Source organism: Chiloscyllium punctatum, chromosome 24 (assembly GCF_047496795.1).
Source record: "Chiloscyllium punctatum isolate Juve2018m chromosome 24, sChiPun1.3, whole genome shotgun sequence".
NCBI lineage: Eukaryota > Metazoa > Chordata > Chondrichthyes > Orectolobiformes > Hemiscylliidae > Chiloscyllium > Chiloscyllium punctatum.
The window spans coordinates 77,766,195-77,793,754 of record NC_092762.1 but is presented as its reverse complement, the minus strand read 5'-3'; the positions used below and the strand labels follow the sequence as shown (position 1 = coordinate 77,793,754).

The window sequence follows — 27,560 nt, the reverse complement described above, 5'->3', positions numbered from 1 at the left end:
TAGACCAGATCTAAAAGTTGAAGTTCTAAATTGGACAAAGGCCAATTTTGACGGTATTAGGCAAGAACGTTCGAAAGCTGATTGGGAGCAGATGTTCGCAGTTAAAGGTATGGCTGGAAAATGGGAAGCCTTCAGAAATAATGAGAATCCAGAGAAAGTATCTTCCTGTCAGGGTGAAAGGGATGGCTGGTAGGTATAGGGAATGCTGGTGACTAAAGAAATTGAAGCTTTGGTTAAGAAAAAGAAGGAAGCATGTGTAAGGTACAGACAGAATAGATCGAGTGAATCCTTAGAGTATAAAGGAAGTAGGAGTATAATTAAGAGGGAAATCAAGAGGGCAAAAAGGGGACATGAGATAGCTTTGGCAAATAGAATTAAGGAGAATCCAAAGGGTTTTTACAAATACATTAAGGACAAAAAGGTAACTAGGGAGAGAATAGGGCTCCTCAAAGATCAGCAAGCCGGCCTTTGTGTGGAGCCGCAGAAAATGGGGGAGATACTAAATGAGTATTTTGCATCAGTATTTACTGTGGAAAAGGATATGGAAGATATAGACTATAGGGAAATAGATGGTGACATCTTGCAAAATGTCCAGATTATAGAGGAGGAAGTGCTGGATGTCTTGAAATGGGTAACGATGGATAAATCCCCAGGACCTGATCAGGTGTACCCGAGAACTCTGTGGGAAGCTAGACAAGTGATTGCTGGGCCTCTTGCTGAGATATTTGTAGCATCAATAGTCACAGGTGAGATGCCGGAAGACTGGAGGTTGGCTAACGTGGTGCCACTGTTTAAGAAGGGTGATAAGGACAAGCCAGGGAACTATAGACCAGTGAGCCTGACCTCGGTGGTGGGCAAGTTGTTGGAGGGAATCCTGAGGGACAGGGTGTACATGTATTTGGAAAGGCAAGGACTGATTCGGGATAGTCAACATGGTTTTGTGCATGGGAAATCATGTCTCACAAACCCGATTGGGTTTTTTGAGGAAGTAACGAAGAGGATTGATGAGGGAAGAGCGGTAAATGTGATCTATATTGTCTTCAGTAAGGCATTCGACGAGGTTCCCCATGGAAGACTGATTAGCAAAGTTAGATCTCACTGAATACAGGGAGAACTAGCCATTTGGATACAGAACTGGCTCAAAGGTAGAAGAGAGAGGGTGGTGGTGGAGGGTTGTTTTTCAGACTGGAGGTCTGTGACCAGTGGAGTGCCACAAGGATCGGTGCTGAGTCCTCTACTTTTTGTCATTCACATAAATTATTTGGATGTGAGCATAAGAGGTACAGTTAGTAAGTTTGCAGATAACACCAAAATTGGAGGTGTAGTAGACAGCGAAGAGGGTTACTTCAGATTACAACAGGATCTGGACCAGATGGACCACTGGGCTGAGAAGTGGCAGATGGAGTTTAATTCAGATGAATGTGAGGTGCTGCATTTTGGGAAAGCAAATCTTAGCAGGATTTATACACTTAATGGTAAGGTCCTAGGGAGTGTTGCTGAACAAAGAGACCTTGTAGTGCAGATTCATAGCTCCTTGAAAGTGGAGTCACAGGGAGATAGGATAGTGAAGAAGGGTTTGGTATGCTTTCTTTTCTTGGTCAGAGTATGGAGTACAGGAGTTGAGACGTCGTGTTGCAGCTATACAGGACATTGGTTAGGCCACTGTTGGAATATTGCCTGCAATTCTGGTCTCCTTCCTATCGGAAAGATGTTGTGAAATTTGAAAGGGTTCAGAAAAGATTTACAAGAATGTTGCCAGGATTGGAGGATTTGAGCTATCAGGAGAGGCTTAACAGGCTCAGGTTGTTTTCCCTGAAGTGTCGGAGGCTGAAGGGTGACCTCATAGAGGTTTACAAAATTGAGGGACATGGATATAGGGTAAATAGGCAAAGTCCTTTCCCTGGGGTGGCGGAGTCCAGAACTAGAGGGCAAAGGTTTAGGATGAGAGGGGAAAGATATAAAACAGACCTACGGGGCAACTGTTTCACGCAGAGGGTGGTAAGTGTATGGAATGAGCTGCCAGAGGAAGTGGTGGAGGCTGGTACATTTGCAACATTTAAAAGGCATCTGGATGGGTATATGAATAGGAAGGGTTTGGAGGGATATGGGCCGGGTGCTGGCAGGTGGGGCTAGATTGGTTTGGGATATCTGTTCGGCATGGACGGGTTGGACCGAAGGGTCGCTTTACACCTCTATGGCTCTAACTAGAACTAATCGGCAAAGGCAGTTTGTGAATGAAAATGTGGCGAGTCAGGTGACCTGTTTCTCTACTGAACATGTTGATTTAAATATATTTGAACTTTTCTGCCATTGCTTCTAATTTACAAGCCAAAGAAAAGAGTCATTTTTCTCCATTGACATTAATCAGAAATATTTGCGCTGTTAAAAACTTGCTGGGCTTCAAGTCCATTTTAGTACTATGTTGCTATTTTCTGAGCTCAACCTCGTCGACTCCCATTTTCAGGTCTCCTTTCCCCATTTCATAGGCTCCATTTTTGCCATTTAACTGGGATTCATGTTAGGTCTCGTGCTGTCCCATGCTCACTAACCAGCTTGTAGATACATCAAAAGTGTTCTGGAGACTGGAAATTTAACTATTCACTCTCAAAGGCCAGCAAAACAGCTTCTGCTTTTGTAATCAGCACCAGGAGAAATTTGTGCAGTTATTTGAAACTGCCCCTTCTATATAATCATTTTCTAAATTTGAATTAGAAATATGGCAGTCCTGTTCAGAAAGTAATCTTTCATTTTGATATGAAGTTTGTATTACCTGCTTGTTTATTTACCATGCCCTACAAACATCGATTCCATCATCAAGCATTTAGAACATAGAACAATACAGCGCAGAACAGGCCCTTCGGCCCTCGATGTTGCGCCGACCTGTGAACTATTCTCATCTCGTCCCCCTACACTATCTCATCATCCATGTGCTTTTCCAAGGATTGTTTAAATCTCCCTAATGTGGCTGAGTTAACTACATTGGCAGGTAGGGCATTCCACGCCCTTACCACTCTCTGCATAAAGAACCTGCCTCTGACATCTGTCTTAAATCTATCACCCCTCACTTTGTAGTTATGCCCCCTCGTACAAGCAGATGTCATCATCCTTGGAAAAAGGACTTTCACTGTCTACCCTATCTAATCCTCTGATCATCTTGTATGTCTCTATCAAATCCCCTCTTAGCCTTCTTCTTTCCAATGAGAACAGACCCAAGTGTATCAGCCTTTCCTCATAAGACCTTCCCTCCAGACCAGGCAACATCCTGGTAAATCTCCTCTGCACCTTTTCCAATGCTTCCACATCCTTCCCGAAATATGGCGACCAGAACTGTACACAATATTCCAAGTGTGGCCGCACTATCGTTTTGTATCGTTGCAGCATAATATTGTGGCTTTGGAACTCAATCCTTCTACCAATGAAACCTAACACACCATATGCCACCTTTAACACTATCAACCTAGGTGGCAACTTTCAGGGATCAATGTACATGAACTCCAAGATCCCTCTGCACATCCAAACTACCAAGAATCTTTCCATTGACCCAGTACTCAGCCTTCCTGTTATTCTTCCCAAAGTGCATCACTTCACATTTAGCTGCATTGAACTCCATTTGCCATCTCGCAGCCCAATTCTGCAGTTTATCCAAGTCCCCCTGCAACTTGTAACATTCTTCCAAACTGTCTACTACTCCACCGACTTTAGCGTTATCTGCAAATTTACTAATCCATCCACCTATGCCTGCGTCTAAGTCATTTATAAAAATGATAAACAGCAGTGGTCCCAAAACAGATCCTTGTGGCACACCACTAGTAACCAGACTCCAGGCTGAATATTTTCCATCAACTACCACTCGCTGCCTTCTTTCAGAAAGCTAGTTTCCAATCCAAACTGCTACATCACCCTCAATCCCATGCCCATGCATTTTCTCCAACAGCCTACCATGTGGAACCTTATCAAAGGCTTTACTGAAGTCCATGTATACCACGTCAATTGCCCTACCCTCATCTACATGCTTGGTCACCTTCTCAAAAAACTCAGAGGTTTGTGAGGCACGACCTGCCCTTGATGAAACCATGTTGACTATCTGGAATCAAATTGTTGCTTGCTGGATGATTATAAATCTTATCTCTTATAATCCTTTCCTACAACAGAAATAAGGCTCACTGGTCCATAAATACCTGGGTTATCTCTACTGCCCTTCTTGAACAAGGGCACAATATTTGCAATCCTCCAGTCCTCTGGTACTGAACCTGTAGACAATGACGACTCAAATATCAAAGCCAAAGGCTCTGCTATCTCCTCCCTAGCTTCCTAGAGAATCCTCTGATAAATCCCATCAGGCCCAGTGGACTTGTCTACTTTCACTCCTTCTAGAATTGATAACACCTGTTCGTAACTAACCTCTATCTTTTCTAGTCTAATATCTCGTATCTCCTTCTTCTCCTCTACAATATGCTCCTTTTCCTGAGTGAAAACCAATGAGAAATGTTCGTTTAGCACCTCTCCAATCTCCACAGGGTCCACACTTAACTTCCCACTTTTGTCTTTGGCCCTATTCCTACCCTAGTCATCTTTTTATTCCTCACATACCTATAGAAAGCTTTAGGGTTCTCCTTTTATTCTATCTGCTAAAGACTGCTCGTGTCCTCTCTTTGCTCTTCTTTACTCTCTCTCTTTAAAATCCTTCCTAGCTGATTTGTAACTCTCCATTGTCTCATCTGAACAGTCTTCTCATCAACACAAGCTTCCTTCTTCCACTTAACAAGAGATGCAATTTCTGTAGTAAACCACGGTTCCCTTACCTTATCACTTCCTCCCTGCCGAACAAAGACACACAATATCTGTTCCTTAAACCAGCTCCACATTTCTATTGTCTGCATTTTGCTACCCGATTCTGTGCATCCTAATCGCATTATAATTGCCATTGCCCCATCGATAACTCTTGACCTGTGGCATGTACCTATCCCTTTCCATCGCTAAACTAAACATAACTGAATTATGGTCACTCTCTCTCCAAAGTGCTCATCTACAACTAAATCAAACACCTGGCCTGGTTCATTACCAAGCACCAGATCCAGAGAGGCATCCCCTCTTGTCGGCCCTTCGACATACTGTCAGGAAACCCTCCTGTACACACCGGACAAAAACTGATCCATCCAACGTACTTGAGTTATAGCATTTCCAGTCAATGTTGGAGAAGTTAAAGAGTTCCATAATGACCACCCGGTTCCTTTCACTCCTACCCAAAATGATTTTGTCAATCCCCTCTCCCACCTCCCTGAAACTCTGTAGAGGCCTATAAAAGAAACTCCAAGCAGTGTGACCTCTCCTCCTGTTTCAAACCTCAGCCCACACTTCCTCAGTAGACGAGTCCTCGTCAAAAGTTCTCTCAGCCATCGTTATACTATCCTTGACTAACAAGTCCACACCTCCCCCTCGTTTACAGACTTGCCTCTTCTTAATGAAAGATCTAAACCCTGGGACCTGCAACATCTATTCCTCACCCTGTTCTATCCATGTCTCTGAAATGGCCACAACATCGAAGTCCCAGTTACCTATCCACGCTGCAAGCTCACCTACCTTATTTCGGATTGAAGTAGACACATTTCAAACCACTTCACTGTCTGCCAGCACATTCCTGTTACCCTGAAATCCTGTTCCCTGACCTCCCTATTATCATCCTCCTGTGCACGGGAACTACACCTCCGGTTCCCATCCCCCTGCTGAGCTAGTTTAAACCTACCTGAATAGCATCAGCAAATTTCCCACCCAGGATATTACTACCCCTCTGGTTCAAGTGAAGACCGTCCTGTTACTACAGGTCCCACCTTCCCCAGAATGAGCCCCAATTATCCAAGTACTTGAAACCCTCCATCCTGCACCATCCTTGCAGCCACGTGTTCAGCTGATATCTCTCCCTATTCCTTGACTCGCTATCACGTGGCATGGGTAACAAACTAGAGATACCAACTTTTTGTTCTAGCTCTCCGCTCTCATTATTTGCCTCAGACTCACTGCCAACTCCAAATCCACCTTGATGTTGACTGAAAAATAATCCCAACCGGTATACGTATGTCCTTGACTAAATATTCTGTCCAGGAATATTCTGAAGTTTTGCTCAAATGCAGAATGTGTTTTCCAGTTGAACCAGCTAGACAAGTGTAATTGTATTAAGGTTCAAATAAGAGGCCAGGCTTGATGGCCTAAAGGCCTTTTCTTTTGAACCTGTGGTCCATCACTGGTGATGTAAATATCTGTACTTATGCAGGATTACACTCATCCTCTTTGTCAGTAGAGTTCAGTTCAATAGACTCCCTTTCAACAAGCAAGCACACAGATAATGGGGAGGAGGATGAAGAGAATGACGATGAAGATGAAAACCTTCCAAGTATACTGCTGCACCAAGGTGAGACCCTTGATTTCTAATCTTCTAGTGCACATTTATGATCATCCTACCTTTTTCCAAGATCTGTCAGGTTCAAAGCAGTGTTGCATATAGAGCTGTTTGAACAGAATTAACCTATGTACAATTAAAACTGCTGAATGTTAACCCTTTTTATGTGAAACGGTGGTGTCTCTTAATGGATATTGCCAGTCTAAAGCTTTTTACATGTGGTGTTTTATGTCCTTTCTATATGTAGTGAAACAACTCCAAGCAGTGATAATGCAACACAACTTGAGGCTGCCAGCACTGTAGATTCCACCTTCTTTTGCAGCAGCAGCAGCCCTTTACTTTAAAGAAGTGGTAGGGACTTCACTGTGATCTAATGCTCTTATGTTTGCATTAAACTGAGAGTACAGCAGTAGAAGTAGACAATTCTGCCTGTTCCAACATTCTACGAAAATACTGCAGATCTCTGTTTTGACTCCTCTCGTGGTATGATTCCATATTCCTGAATACCCTGGTAACAAAAATCTCAGCTTGAATTTAAAATTATTAATTGATTTATCATCTTTTACAGGAGAAAGTTTCACACTATCACCATCCTTTATAGAAAGAAATACTTAGGAACTTCTGTCCTGGATAGCTTGGTACTAATTGAGTTTGTCTCATTGACTTGAAAAAATGTGTTTTTCTTTGTGCCCTATCGATTCATTACCAAAGTTCAAGTCAGATCGTCCCCTAATGTTTGTGTCCAGTGGGTGAAAATTTGGCTTAGTTACTTTAAGGAGAGTGCGATTTTAGACCAAGATTTGCGACTATGTCCTGTGGATATTGTGCTCTTGTTGTCGCTGTAAATGTATTCCATTGGTCTCTGTTCAGGAGCAAAAGTAGAGAACCAGTGTCTTCCACACTTTGGACATTGTTGACAGCAAACAAAATTGGGTGACAGATGACAGTGGAGATGTGAAGTTTGTGTACAACTTTGGTGGGTGCAACTGTTACAGTACTGTTTCTAAATATTCATAGATTAGTAGAATTAAATAACCATTCAATAATATATTGTATCTTCACTGGTCAAGAGTAAATTTGGTTATTGATGGGTAAAACATATTTTAATCTGTCTTCAGGTTCTTAAAACACGTGTTGTTTTTCTTCAATGTATAAAGCAGCTATTTTTGCATTCACTCATTACAGCTGGCTTCCCTTCTGGATCTTATGCACTCATTAACAATACCAAATAAAACTGGCCAGATTATTGAAGATTTGTGATCAAGAAAATTCAGTTTAGAAAATAATTGATTTCCTGATCACTAGTCTTGAATATTTCTACCTATTTACCTTGTAAGCAGTTAAGCAAAACTCACATTAACAGCTAGCAGCACTAAACCAAATAAATGTAGCTTTACAGGACTTTTAGAACACACATATGACATTTTAAGAAATTTATGGGAATGTATTTTTAATAATTTTCTTAGCTGGATTAGCTCCAACATGTTAAGAATACTTCTTCTAGAAAATAAATAAACAACATAGTACTAATCAAAGCTTCCTGTTTAAAATATGCCAGTACTGATCAGAAATGAGACATTTACACCAGTCTTTTAAACCTTTTCTATTTGTTATAGCCGGACCAAATCAGACTTGCAAACAGTGAGTTGCAACACAATGAAATTAAAATATTCATTGGCCCTCCATTGCCCAGTTGTTCCTAACAAGACTTTGTGAATAAAAGTTCAGAGTTTAGATTAGAGTGGTGCTGGAAAAGCGCAGCAGTTCAGGCAGCATAGGAGTAGTAAAATCGATGTTTCGGGTAAAAGTCCTTCATCAGGAAATGAAGGGCTTTTGCCCGAAACGTCGATTTGCCTGCTCCTCGGATGCTGCCTGAGCTGCTGTGCTTTTCCAGCACCACTCTAATCTAGACTCTGGTTTCCAGCATCTGCAGTCATTGTTTTTACCTAATAAAAGTTCAGACACCCATCTTGTAGCTTAAACATATATTTTCAATTTATTATTAATAATTAACTTAAGTTGAGCAAAGCTAACTGACAAAGTAACAATGTAATCTAATTAATGTTTGATTTACATCCAATCTTCTTTAATCTTAACTACAGCCTCTCGCCACAGACACAATTAAGACAGAAATTGGGGGGAATAATGAGTTGCAGTTGGCCAGTTAACTTTAGGTGTTTTGAGCAATGGTTGCTAAATGTTCGTACAATCCTTGGAAATTAGTTGCTCACAGACACTAGGTATTGTATATCTTGCTTGAATTCTGACATTGATATAAACAACTTCTCCAGGCTGCTGAAGATTTTTTACTTGGGTCTTGCAGACTGGAGTTCTGTTCACAAACTTTTCAATAGTTCAGTAATTGGAAGATAACTACACAGCAACCAAAACTCCATCCAGCAGCTTTTACAGTTAGACTGTTTTCTGATTAAAACCCAGTATGTACCTTTTCAAACTACAGTTTCTGTTTTTATTTTAATATTCTTGTTGTTTGATTGGCTGACCTTCCTTTTAACTGATCCTTTTAACATTTGAGCAGCTGCAAGTTCTTATGCATCATGATCTCAAGTGCTGAAACGTTTGCAGTGTTCTTAAAACCGAATAATCAACTTGCAATTACTTTGCAGCCCAATTCCCACAAACATATATCAGTTTTTGTTCTTCCCATTTTTTTCACAACATACTGCTGCTCAAAGTCTAAGTTTAACACTCTCACCTTCAGCTTGCAATTCCAAACCAAAAATGAGAAAAGTACAGAAAAGTGGGCGGCACGGTTACACAGTGGTTAGCACTGCTGCCTCGCAGTGCCAGAGACCCGGGTTCAATTCCTGCCTCAGGTGACTCTGTGGAGTTTGCACATTCTCCCAGTGTCTGCGTGGGTTTCCTCTTACAATGCAAAAAAATTGGCCATACTAAAATTGCCCGTAGTGTTAGGTGAAGGGGTAAATGTAGAGGAATAGGTCTGGGTGGGTTGCGCTTCGGCGGGTCGGTGTGGATTTGTTGGGCCGAAGGGCCTGTTTCCACACTAAGTAATCTAATCTACAGAAGAATGATGGTCCCAGTTAGTTGTTTGAATTTTAAAATTTTTTTTCTAAAAGCTATGAAGTGGTCTTGGTGATAAAGACCTTTTTCGCAGGCAACTGAGTGTGGAAATGGGTTACATTCTTCTTTCTTTATCCAATCTATTTCAATTTTCGAGCACTATGGTGAGATATCGATAGTAAACTGGATTTGCTTTTCTAACTGATCGAATGCTTTGTCAACCCTGTAATACAGTGGAAGGATTGCTAATAGATATTAGATTTCTCAAAATGATTAATTCCTTCGTTGAAATTTATAATTCAAAAGAATAGTCTTATAACATCAACTAAGTTTTTTTTTCATTATTCTGGGTATGGTATTAGTACTGGGATCTGGGTATGTCATCCATCCATGATTACTTTTGACAAACTGGGGATCTGCCTTGTTGAATATGTATACCCACAAAGCTGCTGGGAAATCAGTTCCAGGCTTTTGTCCCAGTGACAGTTAAGAAATTATGCAGTTCCAAATCCAGTGTGTGGCTTGGAGGGAAAATTGCAAGTGGTTGTATTCCTGATACTGTGTTTCTCGTGACCTTTTCTGTGGCAGAGGTCATGGATTTGAAAGATGCTGCTGAAGAAGTCTTGCAGAGTTGTTGTGATACATCTTGTAGGTGGTATACAGGGCAACCTCTATTATCCGAACGACAAGGACAGAGTATTTTGCTCAGATAATCGAATGTTCGAATAACACAGGGACGCTGATTTTTTTTTCAGATAATCAATGTTTGGATAATTGAGGTTGTACTGTACACAGTTGCCACTATGCATTGATGGTGGAGGAAGTTGATAGATGCAGTACCAATCATTCAAGCTGCTTTACCCTATGTCGTGTTGGCCTTTTGAACATTGCAGGAACTACATTCCTCCAGAAGAATGAGAGTCCCACTCCTGATTTGTGCCTCATATGTAAAGAGGCTTGAAGTCAGGAGGTGAGTTACTTGCCACAGTTGAGATAGTCTTTATAGTCTTTATATTGTCTTATATAATTGCATTATCTTGCACAAGGCTTTAATATTGTTCCAAGGACAAAAGAATAGTATGTGAAATGCTACAGAAGAATAATTTCTTCTCTTGGTCAAGTTAAACCATTTGGTAAAACAAGTTTGTTTTGACTGTTGTAACCTGAATTTTTTCCAATCCTGATTTTTATTCTTCTTCTTTCTCCAACTCACTCATGAGGGTGCAATCTTAAATAAAAAAATAGAAAATTAGTTTTTAACAAAACTTTATACGTCAGTGCATTTGAATTGCCATTTTCTTGATCATTATTAGTAACTTACATAAAATCAGATGAGATTAGTTCAGCTGTGTGGCCCTCCTATCCATTCATCCACTAACAATTTTTTAAGACTCATTTATTGAAGAATGGCCTATTAAAATTATTTTGGCAAAGCATACCAACATTTTGATTCAGAATATTTCCAATCTGCCTTGAGAATTGAAAGAAAAATCAAACCTGAATTAAAAAGCTTTATTTGTTTAAAAGGTTAATTGAAAAGCTGTTGTGAAATGAAAAATTGAATTGTACTGCCAGTAATTAGGAGTAACTAGATTTTGTTATTTGTTTTATTTTTGCAGAGCAGTGGTCAGTAACTGAAGGGATGCTAGTTTGGTGTAAATTCCAGAAGTACCCATATTGGCCAGCAGTGGTAAGTGAGAAAGGCGACAGAAGTACAAGTTATATTTACTTAATTTTGTAAATTTGAACTTTGACAATTTTCGTACACTCATTTCTAAAGAAAAAAACTTGCTTTTATGTCATGTTTCACAAACGCGTCCCAAAATGCTTTACAACCAATTTCAGTACTTGAGGTTGCACTTAAGAAGTGATATTGGATACACAGCAGTCAGTTTGCACATAGCAATTTCCATTAAATAGCAATGTGATAATGACTGGACAAACGTTGTAACTTAGGGATACATTTTGGTCAAGAGATAGAACAGTGCAGCTTTGCCAGTCAAGTTTGGATATATCAACTTTTATTAGTATGCATCCCTGCTTTCAACAGGTAAGAAGTGTAAAGCCCAGGATCAAAAAGGCCAGCATACTGTTTGTCGATGAAAATATAATAGATGTAGAAAAGAACAAGAAAGGGTAAGTGAGACTCCTTTCAAACAGTTGTTGTTAAATAACTTCATTGTAGTAGGTTTCAATAGCTCAGATATTTCTGTTTAAACAGTGTGCCACACCTTTTTTAATGGGATTGGGCATTAAATTCATAACTCAATTTTTGTTTTTATTGATGTACTTTGCATTAATCCTTGAATGCAGTTTTGTATGACTTTGTTGTGGCTGTCCAACCTTTTTTATTTAATATCCACCACACTGCAACCTACCCTTTCCCCAACATTGGCTTAGACTTAGACTTTGGCTTTGTATTGATATGGGGCATCCTATGGTGCCATCCTAAGTAGAGATCATGTGTACACATTGCATTGTCTTTCCCTGCTGGTATAACACTGAAGAAACTAGACTTTTGCTTTGATGTATCTGAATCAAACATAATATATGCTGCGTATACCATTTAAAAAGATTCATTTAGCTACTATTCACTCCAGGTTAAAATCTCTTAGTTATTTCCCATGCCAAAGAGATCTTTTGTGAATTATCATAGAGTATCGGAGGCTGAGGAGTGACCTTGTCGAGGTCTATACAATCATAACAGGCATGGATAGGATAAATAGACCAAGTCTCTTCCCTGGGATGGGAGAGTCCAGAACTAGAGGGCATAGGTTTAGAGTGAGAGAGCGTACATGTATGGAATAAGCTACCAGAGGAAGTGGGGGCTAGTACAGTTGCAACATTTGAAAGGCATCTGGATGGGTATATGAATAGGACGGGTTTGGAGGGATATGGGCCAGGTGCTGATAGGTGGGACTCGATTAGATTGGGATATCTGGTCGGCATGGACGAGTTAACCGAAGGGTCCGTTTCCGTGCTGTACATCGCTATGACTCTAAACAGCATGCATTTCAACATATTCCCTTTTAAACCTAACATGGTGATGAATACCCTGTAATGTTTCAATACATTAACCAATCATACTTGTTTTTGAATACTGCAGCTTTACAGTGTCTGTAAGGACCCTGAAACCATTTGATTGTGAAAACCGTCATCAGTTAACAGTAAGTTTACAAATCTGTTTGTTCACAGCCATATAAATTAATTGAAGCCAGGTTTAAAACTGCTGTTTAAAACTACCCTGATGGATAACTTAATTGCCATGACCGTGATCTCTATTCTGTGATAGCTGGTGGTATAAAGTTAAGTTACAATATAATCCCTCATTCTTTTTATTTGGGGAATGGTAAGCAGGTATCAATAAAACAAAACAATGGCCTTGCTTTTCGCTGTTATTTCATAGCTACATTAGCACACATGCTTTGGCAGAAGAGTAAGCAGAATTGTGTTCAGCAGTACAATCACTCCAGTATGCTCACTTGAGTTCACATGAAATTGGCCAGTGCTCATGAGGTTTGTCCCAACATGAGTCAGCAGCTTCTGGGATTCTGGACTTAAGGCATCATATTCCAAATTTACAAACTACAATCATTCAATGAAAGATAATGGTGCAGCAGTCACAAACTTTGTTATGTCTTGGGGTACAATTAGTTTTCACAGATTTGGATCACGTTGAACATATATAATTTGTATTGATCAGTGAATCTGACATGGCCATAAATCATCAGGAGCAAGTTGGAGTCAGTTTTATTTTCATACAAAAGGACATTTAGAATATAAACAGCTACTGAAGAACAGTATTTAATAGGAAATTAAATGAGTCCTGAAGAACAATTCTATAAATAGAAAAAGGCACTGAGTGAAGCATACATTTTCACCACAGTGTGTCACCACAACATTTTTATAAATTCACAGCTCTTAGTGTCACTGTCTTTTAATGCACTGTGACCATTAAGCTGAAAAGATTGAATTTTTTTTAATTAAGAGCTTCCATCGTGTTGATGTGACTTCAAGCCAATCTTTTTCCAATAAACTTACAAGTTCTGCTCAGATTCTGGTATCTGTAACAAATGCCACCATACCATTTGAGACCATCCGCAGCATTCCAAAACAATCAAATGTTTAAATCAAACAACCCACAACACAATTTTTAAAACACGGTCAATTCACGCTATCTCCTAATTATAACAGATCCTTTCAAGAATGTACAATCTGCATCCATACCTTCAGCAAAATTAATCAGTTCTATCTTGGGCTTTACCTTTATCTGTGTACCAAGTTTTGTTGACATGCATCCCTGTTGAGATATATGGTTCTCAGACAAACAGTTTAACAAATTGGCGCAAAAACATGATTTTTATCTTTGTTGCTAGGCTGGATAGAAAAATGTAAGGACGGAAGCAAAAGTATTGTAGATCACTCAGCTGCCTTTTATTTTCTGTTTAATTTCTATAACCATGTTTAGTAGATATTGAATCTGGGAGTGCTAACAATTTCTCTAACAATGAAATTTCAAAGCACAAGCTCTTAATGTGCTATTATAATCTATTAAACAGACATCTATTCAATTTAGAAATCTGTCAATCTTTGATCTTAATATTTAGAAGATCCTTACAATTGTTCAATCCTTTATTTTGCAGGCTGCAGCACGGTATATTTATAAGACTTCCGTTGATTGGTGTGTGGCTCTAATCGATGATTATCGAATCAGAAGAGGCAAGTTCTATCAAGTTAAATCCTTTTGAAAAGAGCACAAGGCATTTTAAAACAAACTTTTCCCAAAGTTGATGTTGCTTTATTAACTTGCCCCCTGTTATGGACTAAGCCAGACCACTCAAAACATGATCAAGCAGGCAGCCCAGACCATAAATTTGCAATTTGTTTCGGTAAGTATACAGTGAAAATTATCTGGATTAAGTTAGCGAGGTTGACTACCAGGTTTTAAAACAGTCAAAAATTTATTTGCAAAATTACAGAATGAAACACAAGGAACAGAATTAACAACCCCTACAGAACTCAGTCTGTCCAAACTAGACTTAATTATGCTGTTCCGAATATACACAACAGTCCCAATAAGCAAACCCTCTTGAAAAGCAGTATAAAAAATGGAACAGATGCTTACAGCTTGAAGTTAGAAGGGCAGAAGGAGAGAGTTTCCACACAGCTCACTGTTGAACCCCCAACTAGTTCTGGACTGAACTGTTCAGCTAGAGAGCTGACCACTCCCCTTTCATTCTACAGGTCACTTCTAAAACATGACCACTTTGGCCTGTTTATAAATTCACAGCTCTTTTTACATCTGTTTACATATAAACAAAAGGCTTCTCAAAATCCTTTTCATCTCTGTACTAAACCAGTCTGATTGACCCCTCTGGGGGAAAAAATCAAGGACACCCTATCCTTGAGAAAAGGAACAGCTTTTAGGAAAAAGGATCAACTGTCTGACTCTCCTTTTCCAAACCTTGCAAACATAGCCTGTGCTTGTTTATCATAGTTTTCCACAATATGGAGCACGCTTTTAGTCTATATTCTGCAAATATCCAAGTAATCATCTTGAAACTGCTTTTACACTTGCAAATCATTACAAGAGAAAAGGAAAATCTTCTACTGTGTTCACAGCAACATGGCACTCATGTCTGTAACTGGTCCCCTCAGGATCAATTAAAAAAACACATCACTAGAAACATTTTTCTAAGTTCTGTGATAATTTGCTCATTTAAATTACTTGATACATCTGTATAAAATTTGTCTTTTTAACTAACTATTGAAATATCTTGACAGGCTGTGGCTCCTTCACTGGTTCCTTTGTTGAGTATTGTACAGCTGAACTTAGTAAGTAGTGTTGATTTTAAGATTATCATTTTCTATCTGCTATTATTTTTGAATGCATTGTTTTAGCTGATCGAAATTTGAGTTTAACATTCTACTGCTAAATGAACGGAGTTGAACTGAAGTTCCAGAAAGTAAGGCATTTTTGTTTTTGCTTGATACTAATAAAGAATTAATGTCTCAAAACATTTTGGTGTACTTTTGCTTCAAGTATGAAATGTTCAGAGAATTTTCTTTTCCAAGTGAGAGACACAAGGTGTCTGATCAGGCAGATCAGACAGAACAAGAAAATATTAGTTATAATCCAAATGTTTCTACTAAGTTAGCTGATGTGCGCCAGGTCAATGATCAGATTCTGCAATTAACTGGAGCATTGTTGAGAAGAAAAGAAAATCTAACTTATATTTACAACATGCCTTTAGTAGAAAAACATCTCAAGGTGCTTCACAGAATTTAAGAAGATTTGATTCCTGCTTAAAGGTAGAGATATGAGGGCAGATTTGAAAAAAGAAAAGGAGTTTAAGGAGCCTCTCAAAGAAGAAAAGGGAGGATTCCAAATAAAGTTCCAGACAGATGAGGACATGGCCACCAATGACGGGATAAAGAAATAGACAAAAGACCAGAATCTAGGTGAACACTGCAGAGGGTTGTGGGACTGGAGAAGGTTTCAGGAGCAGTGAGACCATGCTGATGGGATGCATGGGAAGAATTTGAAAACTTGGGAAACAGGGCGTGTTAGGTGAATAGGTTTTGGAGTCTGTTAGGATATGGACAGTAGTATTTTGCATGACTGTGTAAGTTTGCAAGGGATTGGAAGTTGAGAAACCAGCCAGGAAAGCATTGAATAATTGCCCCACACCCCACAAAAAACCTGAGTTGAGTTTTTTGGTTGTAGAGTGCCCCCTGATGGAAATACATCCATCATTTGTATTTGGTACAATTATGTCCTCACTAAATCCATCTTCTAAGAGAGGCAAATTTTATAATTAAAGTAAAATATTTTAACATTTTGATCAAGCAATTGAAGTATTTATTTTGATAATGAGAATGGTAGATGAATACAAAAAGAGCACAGATATTTTCCAGACTGAACATTTCCAAAACTTTGCTGATTGGAGTTCTGCTTTGCAGGACAAATTGTTGTATTTGATTATATAACCTTCCAAAGGATCACTTATGATAAAGTCGAATCCAGTATAATTCTGTCTGAGAATCTTAATATCTGCTTTTTTGATCATTAGCTATTCAGAAATGTTTTCAACATTTCTTAATCATCTTACAGTGGTGATATTTTAATTCAGTTAAGTATTAGCCTGGTAAAACCATAACACAGGATGACAAACAGTCAGCAAAATGCAATAGACCTAGGTAGTCCAACAATCAGCAAATCAGATCTAAGTTCTGTGGTCTTGCTATATACAATTATAAATGCTGGGTGGACAATTAAACAGCTCCCTGGAAAAGAGGCCCCACAAATGACCCTAACATCAATAAAAAGAGTGTTCACACATCATGCAAAAGATCAGGCTATAGTATTTTCGAAGCAATGTCATCCAGAAGTTCCACGTAGCCAATGAGCCACTGCTTTCTCCAGAGGTCTCAGCATCATTTGCCAGCCTTCAGCCAAATGATATCAAGAAAAGTTGAAGTCACTGGTTACTGCAAAGGCTGCAGACATTGACAATATTCCAGCAATGGTATTGAAGGTTTTTGCTCCAGACATAGCTGCACCTTGAGCCAAGCTATTTCAATACAGCTGCAAACAACCCTGGCATCTACTTGGAAACATAGACACTTACTCAAGTATGTCCTGTCTATACAACACAGGACAAATCCAATCCTGTCAATTGCCACCCAATCTGCCTACATTTTAATGATTATAAAAGTGATGGAAAGTAGTATCAACAGCGCTATCAAGTGGCATTTTCTTGTTAATAACTTGTTCGCGTGCTTGGTTTGGGTTCCTCTCATGCTGAGCCCACTCAACCCGATTTAATTGCAGCCGTGGTGCAAACCTTGACCAAAAGCCTCAAGTCAAGGTGAAGCGAGACGGACTGCTTTAACATCAAGGTGACATTTCATGGAGTGTGGCATTAAGGAAATAAACAGAGTTGGCCTCATTGAAATTCAGGAGAATCTCCCCACTGGTTGGAGTCATACCAAACCCACCTCTAAAACTGAGGCCCATGTTCACCTCCCACCTGCTCCATGATCACCTTCAATTAGTTAATCAATGAACTTCCAGCTTCCGTAAGATCAGAAATTGGAATGTTTGATGATGTGTTCAGTACCATCAGTCTCTAGGTATTAATATAGCCATGACCAAATACAACAGGACTTAGACAACATACAAGATTGAACTGATGTATGGCATTAATACTATTTGCCACTTAAAGTATGAGGCACGGGCCATCTCCAACAGGAGAGATTTCACCATTGCTTCTGTGCAATCAATGGCTTTAGCAAAGATGAATTCTCCTGATCAACATCCTGGAGGTTACTGTTGACTGGAACTGGATCAGTTTTGAACATACTGTGTTGATCAAGTCAGAGATTAGGAATTCTCTGGTTCCCCTCCAAGTCTGTCACCATCCTAACTTGGAGCTAAATTACTATTCCTTCTCTGTTGCGAAGTCAAAATCCTGGAATTCTCTGCCTGATAGCATTCTAGATGTACCTGCACAGCAGCAACTGAAGTGTTTCAGGAAGCTAGTTTGCCACTTTGGGAATTAGGCATAGGTAATAACTGCTGGCCTAGTCAGTAACACCCACATCCCATGAATGAGTAAAAGAAAATACAGTACATTTGTTTTTATTCTGGCCTTCACAGATACAAACTGTAACCTCTAAATTTCAAGGGGCTTATGTTTGTTTGAACTGTAGAATTCAGCCAATGATGACACTTGAATCTTTTGCTAACAGCTGCAGTTGGGAATATAAGTATCCCAACCTTGATATGGGTGCCAGCATAGACTCTTTTTCTGTTGGGCTGTTCTTTTCTATAGCCACTCATTCACTACCTGTTTCTAGACTTCTAAACAGTGAACAACAGTTCAGTGTGACGTGATATCAGCTGCAAGATGAATAATAATTGAATCAGACAAAGAATGAAAATATTGTCTTTTGCATATGTTTAAATTAGGGGCTGTAGTCCCAAATAGCATTTTCTACAGACTCTTAGCAGTTAGGAGGAGGTTGGACAATCAGTTTTGAAAGGGAGGCTTAAAATGATGGTCTTTAATCATCAATGGCAAGGTTAAGAGATTTTAGTGAGACATTCTTGTTTGTAATTATCCAATTTCAATTCTCTTTGTTCCTGTGCAGGTATCCCAGTGCGAAAATCTTTTGGACAAGATCCCTCATTAATGACCTTTCCATACAGTTCCATTGCAAATCAAGTGGAAGGAGGACATTCTGATTCTGAAGTTGAGACCACACCATCCAAACAACATCCTACCAAAAAACTGCTTCCTGATAGGAAGAAAGCTGCCAGAGACCGAGCTAATGAGAAACTTGTACAATTCATTGTCAAGGCAAAGGGTGCAGAGAAGCATCTTCAGGCTGTAATTAAGGGACAGAAGCCATCCAGGTGGCTAGAGGAGTTTAAAACCCTTACCCGCAACTCAAGTGTCATTGATACATACCTTGAAGATGACTGGCAGCTGGACCAAGTAGTTAACTACTTAAAAGCTGTCTGTGAAATGAGTGTGAGCACAAAACTCTTAGACTATGAGAGATCAAGGTTTATCCTGGATGTCCTTTTGCCAGAGGTGAGTGGTAATGGAATATGTAGAGGAATAGGCTTCTGTTTTCACATGATGGACAAGTTACAATATGTAAAATTAATGTATAGACCAATTACATTTCCCTGTGCCTGGTAAAGTACTAGTTCACTGGGACGAGAAAATGAAAAGTGAGTTTTGCGTCTCAGCAGACTTAACCTAATACAGTTGGGCTCTACACCTGGTATCAGTGCTTCACCAGAATGGTACCAAGACTTTGAGTTGAAATATGAAGTCAGGTTACTTAAGCTTGGCTTGTATTTCAAAAGTTAGAAGGGGAATCTAATTGTAACTATTACTACAAGAGGATTCAATAGGATAGATGCAGATAAACTATTTATTTTGTTGGAATCCAAAAGAAGTGGGCATAATTTTAAAATTCGGGTTAAGACATTTTGGTGTCAAATCAAAAAAAGCATGTACATATTAAAGTTCTAATGGAAATCTAGGGTACTGTCTCACTAACTTGTCAATTAGTGGGTCTATTAAATTTTTTTGAAGACTGATCAATAGATTTTTGTTTGTCATTGAGGTATGTAGAACAAAGGCAGTTAAATGGAGTTGAGGTGCAGAACACAATGAGCTAATCAAGTGGAGAAAGCAGCTTGAATAGATTGAATCCCTTCTTTTGCTTTTGAGTTGGGGAGGGATGAAAAGTTATTAGTGCTCCATTCTTTTAATTTTCATTTAATATTGGCATTTATCCAGAGAAAGATGTACCAATTAAAGTGTTTGGTTGAAAACCTTTTTCTGAAAGAAAAAAATCTAATTCCTCAACCTTGGCTGATGCACTTTACAAAACATCGAGGATCAAAAATCTTGCAATGTAACATGCCATAGGCAAGTTGAGTTGATGGCTCTTGTGAAATGGAAGTGTTGATAGAAAATTACAGAGAGAAAAGGGTCGTACAATTACATATGCATCTTTAATGACCTCAGTACACCCTAAATGTAGAACAGAAATCAAAAACAGCAGTGGTTTCATTTAATTTTTATTCCAGTAACTTATGAACAATGCGTGAACTTGCAAACACTGTAGATGTAGAATATGTAGAATTTGCTGATGAAAGCTTGATCACCTCTAATTTCATTTTCTTAGTACAGAAGAACCTCGATTATCTGAATGAGATGGGCAGGCGCTATTTCATTTGGATAATTCATTATTCGGTTAATTGATTTCCTTTGGGCTCAGTTTTCTGTGAAGTCTGCTGCCCGTTCAGGAGACTAGGCAAAAGCACCCTGTTTCCCTGTCAGCCCCCTCCCCGCACCAACCCCCCTACACTCCCAACCCCATCTGCGCCCGCCCCAACCCCACTCTGCCATCCATCCCCACCCACCGTACACATTCCTGGGTAGAGAGGGGGCAGGAGGTCAGTCATTTAGAGACGGTGCCTGGACTGTCACTGCAGTGTTTCAGTGAGCCGAGTTTGTTTTTAATCATTGTACCTGTAAACAAAAGACACAAACAGGGTTGAAACAGCTCTTTGACATAATGTTTTTATTGGGACCTTGAGAATGTCTTTGGATAGTGAATACAGAATGGTTGACTTTGGCAGCACAGGTTAATGTTACCTACACAAACACATGACTAATGTAGTTCCCCCTCTTTTGAGCACCCCTCCCACCCCAAACTGAAGCTTAAGTATAGAAGCTAAAATACTGCAGATGCTGGAAATTGTAAATAAAATTTTAAAATGCGGAAAACCTTCAGTCCGATAGCATCGGCAGAAGGAAAAATCAAGTTAAAATGTCAGCATCTACTTCAGACCAGTTTTGATGAAAGCTAGCAGAATGATTGCAGTATAGAAGAGGCTATTCAGCCCATTATCTCTGTTGGCTCTCTGAAGGAGCTATTCACCTAGTGTCAATCCCCTAATTTCTCCCAGTAATTCTGCACATTCTTCCTTTTAAAGCTTTAGAAACTTCTCTATACCAAGCAGTTACAAGGCTCCAGTCAGAACTAAGAACATTCAAACTGGATGTTTGCTGCAACCCTACAGGGAAATTCTTATTCTGCAACTGAGACCTGTGAAAGCTCAAACAAATCTGAACAAACCAGTGAGCACACCTCTTAAAGGGACATTCATACAAACAAGAACTATAATGCATGATAAAACCTTCTTAAAAAGGGATGAACTGCCAGGTATAGCAAATGGCCAACGTGTGGTTATCACTTTTAAAAAGTCATTATAATCCATGCAAAACATCAACCCTGAAAGATCAACACACTTTCTCTTTCCAAAGATGCTACTAGATATCCTGAGTATTTCCAGCTGTTTCTGTTGCAGATGCTGAAAATCTGAGTAATATTTTGCACCTGCTCTACTGTTTTTAAAAAACTGCCACTGATTACTTCCAGTTCTTTGCTCACAGGATATATGTTTTGCTGACTGGGCAGCACTTCTATTCCATTTCTAATTGTCCAACGAGCATTTGAGTCAGTTATATTGCTGTGGATGTGGGATTACATGAGGAGAAAGTGAGGACTGCAGATGCTGGAGATCAGAGTCGAGAGTGTGTTGCTGGAAAAGTACAGCGGGTCAGGCAGCATCCGAGGAGCAGGAGAATCGACGTTTTGGGCAAAAGCTTTTCATCACAGCCCTCTTGACCTGTCCATTACGTTTCCCATCACCGTCCCCTTGACCTGTCCATCAACTTTCCCATCTGTCTGCTCCATCCTCCTCGCCAACCTATTACCTTCTCCCCCACCTTCATCTACCTAGCGCATTTTCAACTACCTTCTTGCCCCACCTCCACCCCCCACTTATCTCTCAGCTCCCCGGCCCACAAGCTTCATTCCTGATGAAGGGCTTATGCCCAAAACGTTGATTTGCCTGCTGCTTGGATGCTGCCTCACCTGCTGTGCTTTTCCAGTATCACACTCAACTGGGTTTACATGTAGACCAGAGTAAGTAAGGACAACAGATTTCCTTCCCTAAAGAATATCAGTGAAACACATGGGTACCTAGGACAATCAACAGTGGTTACATATTACATTAGGTAATCCTTTTTATTGAAGATTTTATAGAATTCAGATTTCACCCTCTGTCATGTTGGAATATGAGCCATGTCCCCAGAATATTGGCCTGGATTCTGGATTGCTAGCCTAGTGACTTTACCACCACACTACCACTGCTAAGAATTTCCATTTGTCTCTCTCACCTTGTTGATGTTCACTGTTTTCTCCGTCTGCTTGTGTTTAATCAGATGTTCATCAAAACTTGTGTTCACAGCCAAACGTTCATCCTGAGCAAATATCTCCAGCTTTTGCTTACTCCACATGGATTCCAAATGAAAGTCTTTAGTTTATTTATAAATCCTATCAGGCTTTTGGTATTGTTGTTGGTTGCTTTCTTGCACTATATTTCATACAGCTAAAGCAACTTTCCTTTCGTTTTCGATGTAGGCTATTATTTGTGCAATTGCTGAAGTTGAACAAATGAGCATCAAGAAAGCCGAAGAAAAATATATGAAGGGCCCACTTCACAGTGAAAGGTGAGAATTGTTTATGTTATCCAAACATATTTTGAATTTTAATACATGAGTTATTGTGAAAAATCTTTAGGGCTACCAACATTGAATTACCATTTAAATGAATAACAGGTGGGGATAGCTGATGTTTAAAATGGAACAATAACATCAAATGCGGAAATTATTCCTGCTGAATTGCAAACCATGATGCAAACGAAGATTTGAATCAAAGACCTTTGACATTGCGTTTGTTTAAAAACTATTCAATAAGTTGACCAGAAAACTAAAATCGCTTAATGGGTTGATGGAATTTTATCTTCTCTCAGATGCCTGTTTGTACAAAACGAGCAGCCAAGGGAGCTATATAATCTCCTAATTGTAATATAGATATACACATGTAATATGTCTCATCATTGTGCTGCCAATTTCCTCCCTCCTTAATCTTCTCTTTGCTTGATATATTAGCTCACCTAATTGCCACAAATCAAAAGTGGAGGTGAAGATCTCCTGGTATCATTAGATTATTCTGGCTACCGAGGTTTGAATCACACCAAGGCAGATGTTGGACTTTGAATTAAGTAAACATCTGGAATTAACAGTTTTTAATGATGACTCTGAAACCATTGTTAAATTGTCAGAAAAAGTCCATCCAGTTCACTAATGTCCTTTTGAGGAAGGAAACTGCCAACATGTGACTGCAGACTCTCAGCAATGTGATTCTTATTCTGGCAAAGCCAGTAATTCCTATGCCAATGAATTATTTTTTTAAAATGTAGAGTAGCTGAACAATGACTGTCAGTAGGTTTCTGATGACAATTGGGATCATCACAGAAGCAAACTGGCTCAGTTCTTTACCTACGCGTACATACATTGCCAGCTGACTTCATTGATTCAGTATCAAAGGTCACATAATGTGATCATCTGGACCAAAGAATTTTCCTTAACTGCATGGCTGCTGCTTGATGCCTGTAATCTGACGTTGATTCTCATATTTGGACAAACTCAAAGTCTGTGGTTCAGTCCTTCAGTATTATATAGGGACCCTATCATTACCCATTAAATGAGGTATCCCCAAATGGGGTGGTGAGGTGAAATATTGGGGTTGTGTACTCTGAGGCAGCAATGGTCACCCTAGCACTTTGATAGACTTATAAAGATGTATCACCTCTTAAACATGCACACACGAACACAGACACATACAAACCCCTTCATACTAATAGCCATAGCTAAAATAAAATATCACAATACCCTGGATGTTGGCAGAAGAACTTTAAAAATTGCAGTCAAATAAAAATGTCTAAACTTGAACTGTAAGTGGGGTTAGATGTACAGAGAATGTCTATTGCCAATTGGCATGTAGACATTAGTTGAATTTGTAAGAATCCTCAGTTGATTTGTATAACTTTGGATAAAGTATTCTTGCTTGGTAATAGTGGTATTAGCAATACAGGATGATTCAAACTCACTATCTGATTTGTTCCCTTTACTCAATCTGTTTTCTTTTTACTGTGACAAAAACACCAAAATGCCAAGAATGATGGTGATGATGGCATTTACATGCCAAATATGTTTCAAGTGGAGAATTTCAAATTAAAGTTATCTTATAATCTTTACAATGTTTTGCAGGGAAGTTGAACATTTTAACAAGGAGATTGAAAAAGAGATGAAACTGAAACAGAAGCTCCTGAAGAAGGAGGAATCCACTAGCTGAAGCTTTCATTGTTGAAATGCATGTGTATATAAGATTGGATGAAACCCATATTTTTTTGTGCAAAGTAATATCATTTTTGATAGCAAGAATTTAAATGTTTCTTATAAAATATTGAAGCCAATGGTGTACAGTAACCTAGGAGTTCAGAGCATGTAAATAACCCATTTGGGGAAGATTATTATCTGCTTGAGTCTCACACATAAAGGTTTGAGCCTTAAGTTTTTTTTAAAAGAGAGAGAAGCCATTCATTTTGCAAGGACTTAAAAATTTTGCCAAGCTCAGTTAAATTTGATAGCCTTGTATCCTTTTCTCAAACATAAAGAATTTATGCATTTTGTTGATTTTGGTTTTGAATGGTAACCAACTTTGTGGTGCAAGATCAATATTCCCCTAAGAAGACATTTTCAAATTGTTATTCTGACTACATGCACAGTATAATACAAGAGAGTATGGTATCAGTAAAAATCACACTTGGAGACACTTGCCCAGTTTTGTTGGTCTAAATCTGGACTGGTGAGTTAGCTTTCATATGTTCATGTTAACAGTTGATATGTCATTAAGAGTATCCTAAAACTTAATTAAAAATGAAGCACTGTTGCATTTGAGAAACTTTCAAATCCCCAGTTCTGTCTTCCATACGGTGCTAATTACTACGTTTGACATAGATTCTCACTAAGGCTGCAAGTTAGACTGAGACTGGTAAACCTAGTAACAATATAGTTATACAGTAACATAACGGTTGTGATATTGTCATGTTAGTTGCAAGAAACATGTTCACTCAGCTCTTTCTATGGGCTGCTTACAAATTCCATTGAGCAGGCACTTTAATGAAAATATTTGGACTTTGCCATATCACGTTAGCTGATCTGGTCCTGCAAGCTTAAAATTCAAGCTGCGCCCAACTTTTTTTATCCTTGGTAAAGAAATTTTATGAAAACCAAGCTTTCTGGTTTTACAATTCATACCGAAGCCTAGACCAATTAAGGCATAACGTGTTATGAAAATATCACTAGCTTGCATTCTGAGTTGACCATAAATTGCATTTGATTTGATATGATATGTGGATTTTATATTGGAATGTAATTTAATGCCACTTTAAGGTAATATTTTCAGTGCTTGCAAGATGTATCACCAAATTTCACACTTACTGAATATTGTTTACCTTCATTTAGTGAGTTTTTGCATGAACATTTTATGGAATGTATGAATTCAGAATGTTGGCATTCTTCTCCTGCCCCATTCTACATATTAAAAGACAAATTCCACTCTTACCTGTGTAAAACTCATTACTGCTTTGAAAAGAACTTTTGATCAGTTTCTTAAATTTTTTTGTTATTGTTTGCATTCCTATAATTCTTTTTTAATGTAAAATACTATTGGAGATTTTCTACAAATGGCAATAGTAAGGAGAAGACCAATAAATAAACTAGCTAGATTAGAAGATATCTTATTGAGTACCAGGGTTGGAGGTTTAGAAATTGAGTGGACTGCAAGTATTTTAAAACCATCTCCCTAAACAGTTTTCAAGATAGGGAGAGGAAAAGACAAGTAAGAGTTTAAAGATGCAGTTCTTGAGATTATATGACCAAGTTGGCTCAAGGCTCTTTAAAGTAATACGTTGTGAAAATAGGAAAGGCTTATCTATCCAAGTTGGGATACTGATACAAAACCAGAAGTTTGTCAATTGTGATACTACTCACTTGCAAAGATATTTGATTTTATGTATTAAGGAACTTGTTATAAGTTTATTACTTCAGTCCTCAATTTTACCTTCATTTTTTTTTCGCTATTACAATGATCAGTTACCATTTCAGTAGAGTGGATAATGTGAAAAGAAAATAAAGAATGGAATTAACCTTATGACAAACAGGAGAGGAGACTTGAGTGTTAAAGCCATAATAATTATTCTTAATGGTGAAATGTATTTTCATGGTGTTGTCATAGTGATCAGAAATTGCAAAACAAAAAAATTCCTTTGGGTGTTTCAGGTTATATGGGGAAAGAAAAGAAATTTAAGTTGTCTCTTATATGATATCACCATTACAGGACTATGCAAAATGCTTTCGTCAAGACATTGCAAAGTGCTTTACAGCCAATGACTTGTTTCCTGGTGCCTGGCCTCTGACTCAATAATCCTTATGACACTCCACTAGTTACATTTTTGCCAATATGAAAAAGACAAATTGATCCAGACCCTCCCTTTTGTGTTGATCAATCCTTAATCCATGCTCATATGTAACCACCAGTTCTGAGATCCTATCTTGTGCAATAACCTTTTATGTGGCACCTTATTGAATGCCTTCTGAAAATCCAAAAACACGACATCTCCTGGCTTTTCTTTCTCAACTGTGCTTGTTATGTGCACAAAGAACTCTAGCATACTTGTCAAACACAGTTGCCTTTTCGCAAAACTTTGATTGAATCAAACTTTTCTAAACGTCCTGCTATTTATTCTTTAATGAACTGTTGCATTTTCCTGACAGCCCATGTTAGACTAACTGGACAATAGTTTCCTGCTTTCTGCCTTCCTTGAACAGGAGTGTCAGATTTAACAGTTTACCAATCTGCTGGAACCATCAAATATACATTTACAAAAAACATTTGTCATCACAACATTAAAATTGGGTCCTACTCCACCACACCATGCGTGCTCATCAATTCAGCATTAGAGTATATTGTTGTATATCCTCAACTTTTAAAAAAAATTTGAATGTGTTCTATATTTCTGAGGCCCATGGGTCTCAATTTAACAGTGCCAACCTGATTTTTCTGGTTGGACTCCTGTTGATTGTTAGTAGGACATGTTGGAGATTCTTAAGAGGAGTGGAACATATACTTGAGATTACATAGCAACAGATATTACTTACATTCAGTTATGTTGAAATCTCATCAGATCAAATACAATTATGAAATATGAGCTTCTATGTAAAGGTTTCAACTGATATAGTTCATTTGATATAGCTGTATGAGCAGATTAGTTGAAGACCATCATTAACCCAGAGTTCCTTCAACATTGATGCATATGTTTGAAGTCTGCCCTGTTCTTGACTCTGGAACTCTACCCACCTTCAAACCCACACACCTATTGTCAGCATTTTCTGTTCATTCATTGGTAAAACTTAGATCAGTCAAGACTATGCTTAACAGGTTCTGATGATTAGAAACTCTATTTTTTTTAGTATTCGATTTTCACAAATGCTAAGCATTAGCACTGAACCTCCTTGATAATATTGTTCCATTTCCCATCTAATATTAGTAGGTCACATAAATTATAAGACCATAAAAAGTAGGAACACGAGAAGACCGTTTGGCCATGTGAGTCAGCTCT

General features: G+C 38.7%; 1 protein-coding gene across 6 annotated transcripts in view; it reads left to right on the top strand.

The window, feature by feature from the left end:
- The window catches only part of LOC140494724 (PWWP domain-containing DNA repair factor 3A-like), a 58,021-nt gene extending 32,518 nt beyond the window's left edge, over positions 1 to 25,503 (top strand). For 3 of the 6 annotated variants that reach the window (XM_072594258.1, XM_072594257.1, XM_072594262.1), the window contains 9 exons: positions 6,269 to 6,406; positions 11,056 to 11,126; positions 11,487 to 11,572; positions 12,543 to 12,603; positions 14,080 to 14,155; positions 15,221 to 15,271; positions 18,593 to 19,038; positions 22,457 to 22,545; positions 24,148 to 25,503. In XM_072594258.1, coding sequence (XP_072450359.1) covers positions 6,269 to 6,406; positions 11,056 to 11,126; positions 11,487 to 11,572; positions 12,543 to 12,603; positions 14,080 to 14,155; positions 15,221 to 15,271; positions 18,593 to 19,038; positions 22,457 to 22,545; positions 24,148 to 24,232 — 1,103 coding nt within the window. In that variant the 3' untranslated portion in view covers positions 24,233 to 25,503. The remainder of the gene's footprint in view (positions 1 to 6,268; positions 6,407 to 11,055; positions 11,127 to 11,486; positions 11,573 to 12,542; positions 12,604 to 14,079; positions 14,156 to 15,220; positions 15,272 to 18,592; positions 19,039 to 22,456; positions 22,546 to 24,147) is intronic. The other 3 variants (XM_072594260.1, XM_072594259.1, XM_072594261.1) reach the window with 3 other exon arrangements.
- Positions 25,504 to 27,560: the final 2,057 nt, after the last annotated feature.